Raw genomic sequence first — 14,581 nt, 5'->3', positions numbered from 1 at the left:
TGGGAAGCTTCCAGTAACAAACCTGACAAAGGGATGGTGCTAAGTCAGGGATTTGGAGACGGGATGGAAGATTAGCAATGACCAAGAAACTGACACAGAGGCTCATTAGGTGAACAATTACCTATTCAGGTGCACTATTTCTTGGCTCAAAGTTCACTGCCTTTCAAACATTATGAAAAGAATGTTCTTCCTCAAGAAGCAACAATGACTGCACTGGGGGAAGCCCCCTCTCACCTTCCCCAGCCTCGGTACAGTCCACTGTGAAATGAGTAGGCTCATTTGCCTTCAGTCCACTTCGCTCCACGCCTGGCCCAAACACCTTGACCTTCTGGGGATGACTACCCTGCCCGATATTGACCTAAAGAGGACATGGGAGAAAGTTATAACCAAGTTTTCCTGCACTTGGATCCAGTGACACGTTGTTAGTTAACATTGTTAGAAATAGTTTTGTTGGACAATCTAGAGTACTCTGCCCTTCAAACTACTCCATCTGTCAAGGTCCACCAAGGATGTATCTCCTTGACCATCCAGCATACAGCCCAGACCTGCCACAGGACTTGGCTTTTTCATACAATGGCCAGGATTCTGTCTCACAACCTACCCTGTAGGGGCTGTGAGGGATGTTCACACCTCCCCAGACCACGGCAATGGTGTGCTTGATGGCCTTAACCGGGGTGTATGAGCAGGCATACGTGCCGTCCATTCGGCTCTTCATCTGGATGTCAATGGGCTGGCCTTCCCCATCCTGCAAAAGAGCAGAGGCTAAGAACAGAAACTGGCCCCTCACACTGTCTTCATCAAACAGGGTCACCATGGCTTCCCAAGACAATCAAGTCACCACCCATCCAACAAATCTTCACGGAGCAACTATGATATGCCGCATTCTCACAATGCAATCACCACAAGTGATAAAATACTGCCTGCTTTTATTTGTTTGTAATAAAAGCAAATGACCCAAAAATAAAGCCATGGCCACTCAATACTTCTTCATTTTAATTCCGGCATTTAAATCCTTGGGCCAAATTCAATTAAGTTAGATAAATATATTTAATAAATTCTTGTTTACAAACCTCCTGTCATGGACTAGGTAGCTTCAGCCACACTGAAGGACATTTACAAGGAAATCTGAAATCAAGCCTTGTTTCCAAGGAATACAAAACCCAAAGATGAGAAAATCACCTTGCTTTACATATTAGAATCTCATTTAATCCTCACATAACCCCATGAGATAAATATTCGTGTTATTCCCAAGGTGTGGATGAGTGAACTGAGGGTCAGATGAACTGAGCAACTTGCCACTATAGTGACAGATCTTGTCACCTGACAGTTATCTGCACAGGTGGCCCCTGGAAACTTACCTGAGCAAATATCTTCAAGGGAGCTTTTCCAGCATCCTTAGGATCCACAGTGAACTCAGCCAGGTTGTTGACAATGCAGCCAGATTTCTCCAAACCTGGTCCGTAAGCTTGGACCTGGGGCAAAGGGCCAATAATAATTCTCCTTCTGTGCCATGCCCCAACAATGCCCCTACATAATGACCAGTGACCACCAGGGAATGAGACAAGAACAAAACAACCCGTGTCTGGCTTCACAGTACCTACGTAACAGGATGGATATGGAAGGAAAATGCTCTAGCAGGCTGTAACTCAAAAATTATAAATAGTATCTTTAACCTCCCAGGAGGAAGAAAATTCTCAAAACCCAGGCCCCAAACTAGCCTGGGGCTCCTTGCCTTATTCTGAGCTGACATAGAGAACTTCTAGTGACCAGGACATGGACCTCCAGCCATGCCCAGTTTCAGTGTTCTCACTTTGACAGGGGCTCAGAACCTTCACCACAGACATTCCAAAAGTTTGCAGCTCCCAGGGAGGAAAAAAGACCAGCAATTGGCCAAAGAGGGATAGCAAATAGTCCAGACCGACATCAGCCTACAAACAGCTGCCCGGGTGGGCCACAATAGCACACATGGGAGTGTGGAAGCTTCCACCTGGCTGCCAGGCTGCCTCAGACTTGATGTTCATCAGCCTCCTAAGAGTTTGACAGAAGCTCTTAGAAACACTGCTCCAATTTAAGAGAAGGGAGCTGGGGAGAAAAAAGCATGTTTAATTCATGAAGAACAGCTTCTGCAGCCCCCTGGATGGGCCAGCCACTGGGCTAAGGACTGTCCTCATGTATGTTAGATCCCCTGAATCATCCCAGAAATCCTAGGAAACAGACGCTACTATCATTCCCATTTTATAGAGAAAGGATCAAGAGTCAGAGGGGGCGCCTGCGTGGCTCAGTTGGTTAAATGTCCAACTTCGGCTCAGGTCATGATCTCACGGTTTGCGAGTTCAAGCCCTGCATCGGGCTCTGTGCTGACAGCTCAGAGCCTGGAGCCTGCTTTGGATCCTGTGTCTCCCTCTCTCTCTGCCAGTCCCCTGCTCATGCTCTGTTTCTCTCTCTCTCTTAAAAATAAATAAAAACATTAAAAAAGAGAGAGAGAGAGAGAGAGAGACATAAGAGACTTGCCCGGCATTAAGAAAGTACTAAGTGGTATTACCAGGGTCCCAGCTCAGACCACTGTCCTTCCTAAACTCTCAATGGCTCCTCTCTGCCATCCCTCAACATGTCTCTGGATACCATAGAGAGGGTCAGGAGCCAGGAAGAGAGCACAGAAACATAACAAACAGACTCACCAGATCTGGGTTGTAGTCTCCTGCAGCTGGATGGATGAAGGCCATGTACGGGCTGTCCTTGATGTCCTCATCATCACACATGATGTGAACGGCATATTCGCCAGGCTCCTTGGGCCAGTACTTGACGTCACATGAGCCATCATTCTGGTCATCATACTCAATCTTTGCCTGGGAGGGGCCTTCGATGGCAAACCCTGGGGGATGGGGTGAGAAGGACCCCTGGTTACATGGTGGAAAGAACCTATTCTATGTTACTACCAACTCACTCCCTCAAACCCAAGTATCAGCCAGAAGACTGAAATCTGTGCCCCTTTCCTACAAAAACAAGCCCACTGAGCCTTTACAAGAGGTGGAAGGGCTGGATTTTATACTATGCTTTTTGTTTTTCTTTTAAACATCATCTAATAAGGAAGGTCAACCAAAACCTTAAATCAATGCCCACCCTTGCCCCACCAAATCCTCTTCCGGGTTTTCATCTGAAGGAAATAATCAAGGATATGTGTAAACAATGGTACTAAGTATGTGTACTCAGCATTGTGTCTTTAAGAAAACCACGGAAATAACAGGAAAGCCCAATGGTAGACGTATCCATGCAATGGAAGTCCAAAGAAGCCATGGAAAATCAAGACATGGCCTATATTTATCTGAGGCACAAGATACAAAGATTACCCCTAGATATTTATTGTGGCATATCAATATTTAGGTGTGAATGTACAGAAAAAACGTCTGGAAGGATATGCCAAAAGGTTTAATATCATACCAAAACACTCATTATCCCTCTAGAAGGAAACACTAAAGGTGATTTCTTATTTTTTCTGGTTTGCTTATTTTTACTACCTAAAACACATAGTCACCAAACTATGGCCAGTGGGCCAAACTGACCTAGTACCTGTTTTTGTAAATAAGGCTTTGCTGGAACACAGCCACATTCCTTCAATTCTATATTTTCTATGGCTGCTTTTGTGCTACAACTGCAGACTTAAACAGTTGCAGCCGGGAGAATACGGCCTACAATACTAAAACATTTGCTATCTGGTTCTTTATAGAGCAGGTTTGCTGACCACTGATCTAAAGTGATTCTATTTACATCAGATATGTATTTAAAATCGGGGTGCCTGGGTGGCTCAGTCAGTTGAGCATCTGACTCTTGACTTTGGCTCAGATCATGATATCACAGTTAGTAGGTTCGAGCCCCACATCGAACTCTGCTCTGACAGTGTAGAACCTGCTTCGGATCATCTCTCTCCCCCTATCTCTCCCCCTATCTCTGCCTCTCTCTCTCTCTCTCTCAAAATAAATAAGTAAACTAAAAAAAAATAATAAAATAAGTAAAATAAAATATACTCTGTTATGCTCCAAAGAACATTTATTCTCCAAATTTCAAATTTCAGCAAAATTTATTCATTCATCTAAACTAAGAATTCAGGCAACAATTACTTGCAGAGTGCCTATTATGTTTCAAGCACTGTTTCAAGCACAACATCCATAGAAAATCTCTGTCCTTGGAATTAATGAAGAGGCAGAGGGCAACTTGAAGGGCAAGAGGAAAATGAAAATCCCAATCCCACAGCTGTATCCAGAGCTGGCCACGGATGGTCAGGAGGCAAGGGGGCTAAGGGTAGTGAAGCTTGGAGGAGGACTCAACTCTCAGCCTGACATTGGGACCAGGCCTCATGTAATCTCAGCTTTCCAGAAGCCGCTGGCCAGCTGCTTCCACCTACCCAAAGACCCCACTTCAGAGCCAATGGACTCTACCACGAAGTCTGCCGACCGCCCGACAATCCCACCGTGGAGGCCAGGGCCCCATGCACGAACTTTCTGCATGCCTGCTTCAGGGCCAACTTGAACTTCAAAGGGGCTAAGAGAAAAGGAACAAAAAAAGCATTAAAGAAGAACAAAGAAGAGACTACAAACAGCCATAAGTTGTTTGCACATATTTTTTCCACTCCTTTTACCTACAGTCCCAATGTCTATCTAGCCAACCCCTTCCTCCACACAGGTGCCCCCACGGTCATTGTTATGTCAACAATATAAAGGACTGTGGCTGCCTCGGGGCACTCAGGTGGCCACTGGGTGGGCACTCAAGACACACTGCCTTGCAATATCCTTCTGATCATTCACTCTTGAATGTAGACCTCACCAGACTGTGAGCTCTGGATGGTAAGAGACAGCATACTTCTCTAGATCCTGCTTATAAAGAAGAAAACTAGGTTGAATAGGCTTTATCTCCTACATGAATGAATACGCTTTAACTTTGATATGGGAAAGTAAAAAAAAAGAAAGTTTGCTTAGAGAGGTGCCTGGCTGGCTCAGTCAGTAGAACACGGGGCTCATTTGAGCCCCATGCTGGGGGTAGCGATTGCATAAATAAATAAACTTAAAAAAAAAGTTTGCTTAGATTCTCAGAACCCTGTAATGCCCAGATATTTGTCAAGGTAAATGGAATTTATTCAGAGTTTAAAGTTGCCCCCAGGAAAGCTGGAAAACACATGAACAGGGGAGGGTAATTGTGATGCCCACAAGACAAAGCTGGAGTCTGCGTCCCTTGGCTCGTGACTGCACTCACGTAGAGAATTTTAATGTAAACCATGGCAGACTTTACCCCCATGGCATTCCTGAACAGAGGCACACATTGAAAGAAAGAGAATCTTAGTTTATATAAGGGTATATAGACACACAGCCCATTTGCTCTCTATTACTGCTCCTTCTAACTTCCCTGCTTCCCCCACCCCCCGCCCTCCACCAGCCCCAAACCACCAGCATTTGATTTAAAGCAAGGCAGCCGAAACCACAGTGACTTTCTGCTGTTTTTGAGAACAGGCCAAATGTCTGTGTGCTGCTATGAGGAAAAAAAAAAAAGTTTTCAACAAAGCAGATCTCTTTCCCTGGACTGAGCACGCCTCCAGAGAAGACGCAACTCCAGCTGGAGACTCACCTCTTTGGAATGTGGTGTCCCCCCCACGTGATGGCAATGCTGTATTTCCCCGGGGTGCTGGGGTAATACTCAAATGCATAGACTCCATCCAGAAAGCCTTTCTGTTTCACCAGCTCCTCCAGACCCTCTGTGGGAAGAAAGCACACCATCTTTCCAATGCAATTCCAGGCTCAGAACAAGCATCCAAAAGACGAGAGCAGAAAGACAGCAATATCTATAAGACATAAGCCACAGAGGGAAACGAAGTGGGCTGCCTCAGAGTGTGAGACCCTCAAAACCTAGGAGATTAATCCAAGCCTAAAAATAGATCCATTTCTGCCTCAAAGTGTGGGGAAAAGGAAGACTTCCCAGCTAAACGGCATTAGTAGGCTCGCTGAGCTAAAAGAAGGCCACAAGGTCCTGGACCTCCTGGGACTATATTCAGACAAATCTAGTCCTATCTCAATTTTCCTTAACGATCATAGCTAGCTGTCTTAGCCTCTCACAAAACTGAGGAGGGACAGAACCCTTAGGAGTATTTGGCATGAATTTCTGGCATAAATTACTGCCCTCGCACATCTTTTTTCAAAGCTGGACGACAAAAGTGAGAAAGTTCCTGTATGCTCTCCACAAGAGGACAGGTTTTAGATGCTGCACCACAAACTCCAGACTGAGCCATCAGGTAGGAACTTGTTTTATGTTGAGCCCTGAGGTTTGGCTGGGAAAGCCACTTAGTCAAGCGAGAATCCAAGGTCAGAGAAAATGCCTCCTTGGCTCCTGTAGCAACAAGCCAGCAAGGAGGGCAGCCCCAGAGTAGGTTGGCTCCAGGTCTGGGCAGTCTAGAACCTTGGCCACCCTTAGAGCACAGCCCTCCTCACAGCTTGGTGCTCTGAGATCAAATATTAACCTCCTGGAGCTCAGAACACTCCTGCCCCAGCCTGTTGGGAACACAGAGGGTGGGAGAAACCTTGGCATAGGAAGTTCACATTCCCACTGAGGGCTGCTACACCTGCAGCCAGCAATGGAGAGCTGCTTATCTGCGGCAGGGGAAAACACAAGCAGAGCAGACACCTGACCTTGTGTCTGCGGCCTCCCTCCCCAAAAAGGGAAGAAGAATGAGTTGCAGAGTGCAACCCACCCCTCCATGAACAGCAGTTATCTACAAAGAAAACTTAATCTTAGGGGAATTTTATTCTCCTTCTATAAGCACTGATCATAGTAATTAGGTACTTGGCATAATTTCATCATCTATAAAATGTAACCTGTAGTGGGAAAATTACTGGCTTTAGAGACTGCACTTGAATTCCAGCCCAGATGCTTATGAGCTGTGTGACCTTGGGCAAGACCCTTTCTCTCGAGCCTAGGTTTCCTCAAATAAAAAATAAGCCACTTCAGGTTGTCATTCCAAGGAGAGCACTTCTCAAACTCTATTGCATCACTGCTTTTTCTTTTCCCAGAAGCCTTAATATGTGAGGCGGTCAAGCTACCACTGTTCCCACCTGTATCCAGGGTAGACGTAACTAATCAACCAATCCCCATGGAGCCCAGAGTGCCTCAACTCTTTGACATAGCTCTCTGGGATCAATCAAAACCAGCTGTGGGATGAAATCCATATGCTATGGCTGCAAAGCCAGCCAAAGTCACACCTGAGATGAGGAAACAAAGCAGCACTTACTAGGACCCTTCACAGTCACACCGAGTTCTCCGCTTCCAGCAGCTTTGGTATCAACCTTGAAGTCTGCAGTCTCCCGGATGCGGATGCCTTTGGGCTGCAGGCCTCGGCCACTGGCCCGGCAGGCGTTTGGACTACAGGCTGCAAACACAGTTTTGACACCAATTCAACCTTTCATTCGCTAGAGTTGAGCAAGCCAAGGTAACTTGGAGCCACCCGCCAAGAAAATGTTTGCTCTGCACAGAGCGCCTGCAGCAGTTGCCTGAGGCCAAGGGTCCCGTTCAGGGAACACACCAGGCTAGCAAATAAGGACACAACATAACTTTGTCCAACCACACCGCAGAGGGACAGTAGGGGCGTGGGGGCGGGGGGGGGGGCAGTTACTTTGGCACAGAAAGAAGGAGAAGCACAGCATGCATTTGCTGAGCTCCTGGAACCCGCTGAATCCTGGCATTTATCCTCTTGGTAGTGAAGGAGAGTTAAATCTCATTGCCATACTCAAGGGCCCAGTAATTGGGAAGACCAAACTTTTTCAAGTCTATTTGAAAAATGTAGCACTTGAAAACATCTGACCACGTTCCCAACTTCAGATCAACCATTTCTAAAAGTCGAAATGTGATCATCTTCTGCATGAAGAGCCAGAGGACAGCTCAAAAAGAGACCCATTCAACCCCACCCTGGCCATGGCAGACAAATATTTTAGTGCTGTCACCAGGTAATCAGAATGTGGGTGGCTATAAATGCAACAATTAGCAGTAAACGCCACTCTCCATTTGATTTCTGGATCTAGTTTAAAAAACCTGAAGTCAGAAGTCTAAAAAATTAAGGACCAAGGTAGTTTCTGGTACTTCTTACGTGACAGGCCCACAAAACTACTGTCCCATGGTTGATAAAATGCATCCTTGTACCCTAGGAATTCTTTGCCAACTTGGGCAACTCTTTTATGTACAGAAAAGAGAAAGCAATGGGCAAAATGTCACATTGTTTATTGAGTAGCTTTTCCTTTCCAAATCTGACACTGCACATTCGGTAGTTCTCTATATGCTAGAAGTGAGATCATGACTCCAGAGGATGAAACTCTTTACTGCATAGAAGGAAGAGAATTCCTCCTCTGGCGCCTCCACCTTGCAATGTTCTCAGCTGGCTATTTGGCAAACAACTGCTTCCCGAAAAGATATACTCATATCCTAGGAGCTGGAGATTATTTTAGCTGGTTCATGGATGAACATAAGTTTTATGGCCACACTTTATGGCAAGTGACACTGGTTTTCCATTGTGAAAATGGCATGAAGATTCTTTTTTTATATGAAATCAGTTAAGTAGTGGAAAGGTGAGTACATCAAAAGAAAAACTCTATCAATTAAATACTAAATAGTACAAGTGATGGATGGATATGCAAGGTGAAAAATGTAGTCCACAAGTGAGAGAGAATCAGAAAACAATATTAGAACAGGAAAGCTGTTAAAAATTCTTTCCTGCATATGTCAAAGAGACTTTTATTTATGAATATGTCGGTCTTGTTTTTTTTCCTTTGTCAAAAGGAGAAAAGTCGGTCATACCAGAAATAAGTCACAACAGGATGACAGGACTTCCCTCGGAGGGTTTTTATGTGTCTTAAAAAAAACAACCAAACACTCATGGAAATTCTGAACACGGGTAATAGTCTCAACATCAAAAGGGTAACTGCTCAGTTCATATAAACATTAAATGGAGCTAAAGAGTTTGAAAGAAACCACCAGGTCCTCCACCATTTTGAGATGTCTTAGACATGTTTCAATGTACCTAGAGAGCAGGTTTGGGGTCCAGCTAGACAAGTAACATTGACCCTCACACTGTCACGTCTTGAGGTCACAAACAGCACAGGCCCAGCTAATGTGTGCAGGTAGCACAGGGAACTGGCATGGAAGTCCCATTCGACCAGCCCTTACCCAGCAAGATGCCTCTGGCCCAGTGCTCTCAGTTAGGAAGCCAACAGCTTCGGGGTCCAGGCTGACCCAGAGGTAGGATTCAGAGAAGAAGCCAGTTCTACGGATGCAGATGCAGAGGACAGAACAGGGAAAGGCAAGTATTGGTTAGAAAAGGCAACAGAGTTGGAAAACAAAACAAAAACAACAAAGTCAGAAGGAAAGGGATCTGACGTTAGAGAAAAAAGCATGCTCTGGCTGCAGAAGGGGTTTAGCAGCATGGGTAAGGGGTCAAAAGAGACCTGAGTTCTACTGATGCCTAGTCCGTACTCACTGATACTTTATGTTATCCAAACCTCAGTGTCTCCACCTGAAAACTGGAGATAATTTTAGCACCTGAAACACACCAGTTGGTGTGATGATTAGATGCAGTCATGCTAAGTGCCTGACGGCCAGTAAAGGCCAAGCAGTGGAGTCCACAGGGCACCAGCAGTGCCACAGGTGCCAACCTCAGCCACAGACACCAACTGCCCAAATGGCCTCAGTCCTGCATCTCTCAGTGACGACCCTCTGACACGAGTGTTTTGGGGAGGACTGAATGCGTTAATACAAGTGAAGCACTTAGGTCAGCGCACAGCTCACAATAAGATGTTCATATTAATATCTTGAGGACAAAGCAAGCCACTTCCCACCAAAGGGGACCTGGCAGAAAGGGAACAGGTGCAAGTCCAGTGTGGCCCCCACTATACCCCTGGCCTCGGAGCCCAGCTGTGCACACCGTCAGCCTCAATGCCAGAAGCAGATATATTTGGCCACCCCAGCACTCACCTTCCCCAACCTGTACAACGAAGGGACTCTTGGGAATGGTGTCCCCAGCAAAGGAGACCTTGACCACATGGGGGCCAGGCTGTACTGGTTTGTACACACATCTATACACCTGGTTTCCTTTGTCTTCCACCAGTAATTCCACAGTGTTCTTCCCCTGGGGATCCTCCACTTCAACACCAATGTCACCCACACCGGCACCTAGGAGAGAACAAGCATTCTGTGAGCCCAGGTCACCTTGTCAGAACACTCACTGTGGATGAGCTCAGGTACAAGATGGAGACCGAAGGAGACAAGTACTCTGAAGGTCAAAGTCCATGCCAAGACGCAAACAACTGTTTTCTGGTTGGGGGAGGAGGGTCATAAACTTTCCTTTTCTCCCATTCCATATTTTCTAAGTTTTCTACACTGAAAAGAAAGTGATGTTCCAAGAATCGTGTCTTATCCTCCCCACCTTATCCTTATTCCTCCCCACCAGCCCCCACCCTGGCCTTGCATAGAATTTGGTCTAGCAGATGATTCTCAAAACTTAGTTTCTTTGCAACGGTTATTCAAGTCAGAAATGTGTGCAGAAGTTACCTGATAATTAATAACTAAAGTCAAGCTTGAGTGTAAGATCTTAAAGAAGAAAAGCTGGTTTAGTAAAATCTATAAATACATGGGGCACCTGGGTGGCTCAGTCGGTTGAGTGTTCGACTTCAGCTCAGGTCGTGATCTCATAGTTCATGAATTCGAGCCCCACATTGGGCCCTGTGCGGACAGCTTGCTCAGAGCCTGGAGCCTGCTTCAGATTCTGTGTCTCCCTCTCTCTCTCTGCCCCTCCTCTGCTCACTTTCTGTCTCTCTCTGTCTCTCAAAAATAAATAAATGTAAGAAAAATTTTTTAGGAAAATCTATAAACATAACCAACACACTTGGAAAAAGGCACTTTTGTTGTTGGTTGCTTGAAAAGACAAAAAGTCAGGCATCCCAAACCTTTGGGGCTCCTGAGAATCATCTCAGGCTCCAGAAGAAAGCCTGGTCCACAATACCTGCTGTGTAGATGTCAAAGTAGGTGGGCTTATTGGCGATGTTTCCAGCAGTTTCCAAGCCTGGGCCTTTGGCAGTGACTTTGCTGGCATCTCCCTGCGCCTTGTCAACATTCACTTCAAATGGGCTCTTGGAGATGTGCTGTCCTGCAAAGAGGACTGTAACCTGCGGGTGACAGATAGATGAGATATAGTCACTTCTCCCTGCCCAGGGAGACCACCATATGAAGCCACATGCATTAACAATCTTCTCTTCCATCCTCCTAACTATACATACAAAGGTGGCTGGAACCAGAGGCCCTGGTTAAGCAACTTGAATGGGACTCCCACCTGGCTCCATTGGCCACAAGGCTGGGCCTAGGACATCATGCTTTCAGCAAACTAAAAATGCTTACATCAGTTATGGCTAGCCAATATAATAGGATATGAACAAATACTTATACTTGAATCTGTAGACATGGGACCCTTGAAGGCAGCTGCAGAAGGGGCCACTGACCCCCCTAGTGGTACAAGGTATAGTTCCAGGATTTCAAACCCAGAGTCAAAATATTTTTCATGGGACCAAAAATCACTCTCAGATACATAAATTTGAGATACAGTATAGATTTTCATTTAAAATTTGAGTTGGGGGCGCCTGGATGGTTCAGTCAGTTGGGTGTCCGACTTCAGCTCAGGTCATGATCTCACAGCTCGTGGGTTCGAGCCCCGAATCAGGCTCTGTGCTGACAGCTCAGAGCCTGAAGCCTGCTTCAGATTCTGTGTCTCCTCTCTCTCTGCCCCTCCCTGCTCATGCTCTGTGTCTCTCTCTTCTCTCAAAAATAAATAAACATTAAAAAAAATTTTTTTTAAGTAAAAATAAAAAATTAAAAAAAATTTGAGTTGGAGCTCTCATCTTTTAAATTTGAAGGGGCATGGAGTTGGGTTTCATATGAATTGACAGAATTAATTACATCATAAATGCTCCCTTCAAGATTTTTTTTCTCCTAAATTTGTGATATCCTAAAGGTGTAAGAAAAATCTATAGCCATGATTCCAGGTGAATTCACTAACAACCAAGGTAGTAAGTATGGTCCAGGTCTCAAAATATTAGCATGGTACACAGGGATAGGCCCATGTGTGCTGTTGAAGGCTTTCTTTCAAGGAAAGGCACACTCTTGGGTCACCCTACTCTCTTGCAAGGCTCCCTTGGCTCCTGTCCTATAGGCCAACTGGACACCCACTCAAATAGAACTCAAAATGTTGTTGAGATGAAGAACCTGGGGACCAGACCCCCAGCATTTTTCCAGGTGCATGACTGGGACACTGGCTTTGACTGTATTCAACTGGCCTTCTCCACACTTAGGCCCCAATACTTATAGATGCTCTGGAGCACCCCAAAGAGGAGTACTTAAGGAAGCATTAAAGATAAAGAGCCCACAGCTTAGCACCTATACTCCAGGCATGCAGCTACAACCACTTGTCACCCAGATGGAGTTTAAAAAATCTTAAGACATTGCAAAGAACCTAGTAGAATTCAACCCTCCTAAGAGACACATATTGAAACAAGCCCAGAAGAGCAGTCAAAGCAACAGCCAGAACACCTCATCTTACTTTGTGCAGCCCGGTGACCTTGGGCAGATACTCCACAGAGTATGTCTTGTTCTTGTCACTGTCTGGAGTCACTTGTGCCTAGGACAGAAAATGAGCAATAGTTAGAGAAGGTGATGGGTGTCAGTAAAAGTATGCTATGCCAGCCAAGGCCCTGCCACAAGGTGCCAGGTGAAGACCCTGTCCTGGCGATTTCCTGCACCATCACTTCTAAAGGATGCCCCAGGAAAGAAGCAACCTAAAGTCACAGAAACAAGGTCATGTAGCACAAATGTATACCCAAGTCCTAACTCTCCACTGTCTCAGGGTTGGAACTCACTAGATGAGAGGGACCATAAAGCGAGTAACTTAAACCTTTATTGGTCCAGTAATTATTAAGAGTTTATGGGGGCGCCTGGGTGGCTCATTTGGTTAAGCATCCAACTTTGGCTCAGGGCATGGTCTCCTGGTTTGTGGGCTCAAGCTTCGCATCAGGCTCTGTGCTGACAGCTTGGAGCCTGGAGCCTGCTTTAGATTCTGTCTCCTTCTCTCTCTGACCCTCCCCTACCCACACTCCGTTTCTGTCTTTCTCTTGGTCTCTCTCTCTCAAAAATAAATAAACATTAAAAAAAGAAAAAAAGAGTTTATGAAATGCCAGGCCTAGTGTCAGATACCAAAAATCAGGGACAGTCCCTGCGTCAGTGGGAGAAACAGACAATATACCAGTAAGTGTAGAATTTCAGATGGTGCTAAGCACCAGGAATAAAATCCAGTGTTATGAAGATAAATAGAAGGAACAGTATGGGCAAAGGCCCTGAGGTAGGAACCAAGGATAGTCAGTCTCGGAAGAGAGTAAAGCAACAGTATGTGGCTGTATTGTACTGCATCAGTATTGTTGTTATTCTGGTCTTGAGCATCTGAAACTTCAATTTACAAGGCCTTTGCTAAATCCAAAGTATCCCTTATTTTATTAAACACTGTGTCCTTGGGTATTGATTTCTATTACGTTTCAAGGCATAGTCCTGGGACAATTATTCTGACTGCTCTAAGCCACAGGATCCTCTTAGAAAATGAACGCACGGTCCCTGGCCCTGTCACAGCCCCAAAGGTTCCATGGAGTGGCAGCGTCTTCCAACATACCTCCTCTTTGTTCCCTTCTGGGTCCTCAACAAACACCATCACGTCTCCTTGCCCGGCACTGATGGTGTCCACAGTGAACTTGGCTGGCTGCTTTACCATGTTTCCAGTAGGCTCGATTCCTGTCAGGTTTACAGAAGCACATTACAAGTTAGGTGGGGGCCTTGACATAGGCCATCACCCACAGTGTTCCCTTGTTCTGTTCCTTCTGGGGGAACTGAGAGATGGGACCCAAGCCTGTAGCTACCATATGAGAACATCTGTGACAAGGATTATCAAACAGGTCAAAAGCCCTAATTTTGTCCTTGTTATTTAAGTGATATCCAATTCTGAAATATTGAGAGAAATTCAGTAGAAGTCTCTACAACTATGAAAAATGAACACAGTAACTACCAGTGGGGTTTGCCCTGAGGGAGGTGACACGGGGGAAGGAGGAATGAGGTATGGGAGAAGAGCTCATTTTTCACTAAAGACAATTCTGTATTGCTTGAAAGGCTTAAAAATTGCATTCAATCATTATTTTTTTAAATAAACTATTTATTTTGAGATGACTGAGCAAAATAATTTGAGATACACACCTGCAGGTGAAAGAAATAATACCTGTATCCAGTTCCCCAAATGTTACATCGTACAAAACTCTACTACAGTATCACAAGAGTCCTGAGCTTGACACAGTCAAGACAGAGAACATTTCCATCCCCACAGGGATCCTTCATGTTGCTGCCCTCTCATCGCCATACCCACTCCCTTCCCACCCCATCCTCTTCCCACCCTAACAACCACTAATCTGTTCTCAATCTCTATAATTTTATCATTTCTAGAATGTTATATACATGGAATCACACATCATGTAATCTT

At 45.3% G+C, this 14,581-nt stretch overlaps 1 protein-coding gene across 5 annotated transcripts in view; it reads right to left on the bottom strand.

The window, feature by feature from the left end:
- Positions 1-14,581, bottom strand: part of FLNB (filamin B) — a 143,305-nt gene that overhangs the window by 58,737 nt on the left and 69,987 nt on the right. For all 5 annotated transcript variants that reach the window (XM_047097648.1, XM_047097649.1, XM_047097650.1 and 2 more), the window contains exons 5-15: positions 13,727-13,845; positions 12,611-12,688; positions 11,024-11,186; positions 9,997-10,194; positions 7,268-7,405; positions 5,614-5,740; positions 4,400-4,536; positions 2,679-2,872; positions 1,359-1,472; positions 602-745; positions 235-358 (exon numbers count right to left, since the gene is read on the bottom strand). In XM_047097648.1, coding sequence (XP_046953604.1) covers positions 235-358; positions 602-745; positions 1,359-1,472; positions 2,679-2,872; positions 4,400-4,536; positions 5,614-5,740; positions 7,268-7,405; positions 9,997-10,194; positions 11,024-11,186; positions 12,611-12,688; positions 13,727-13,845 — 1,536 coding nt within the window. The remainder of the gene's footprint in view (positions 1-234; positions 359-601; positions 746-1,358; positions 1,473-2,678; positions 2,873-4,399; positions 4,537-5,613; positions 5,741-7,267; positions 7,406-9,996; positions 10,195-11,023; positions 11,187-12,610; positions 12,689-13,726; positions 13,846-14,581) is intronic.

This window comes from Lynx rufus, unplaced genomic scaffold (assembly GCF_022079265.1).
Source record: "Lynx rufus isolate CCGP_SWC_20201006 ecotype Redwood Valley unplaced genomic scaffold, mLynRuf1.p SCAF_4, whole genome shotgun sequence".
NCBI classification, from domain to species: Eukaryota; Metazoa; Chordata; class Mammalia; order Carnivora; family Felidae; genus Lynx; species Lynx rufus.
This window is presented reverse-complemented; position numbering and strand designations above follow the sequence as displayed.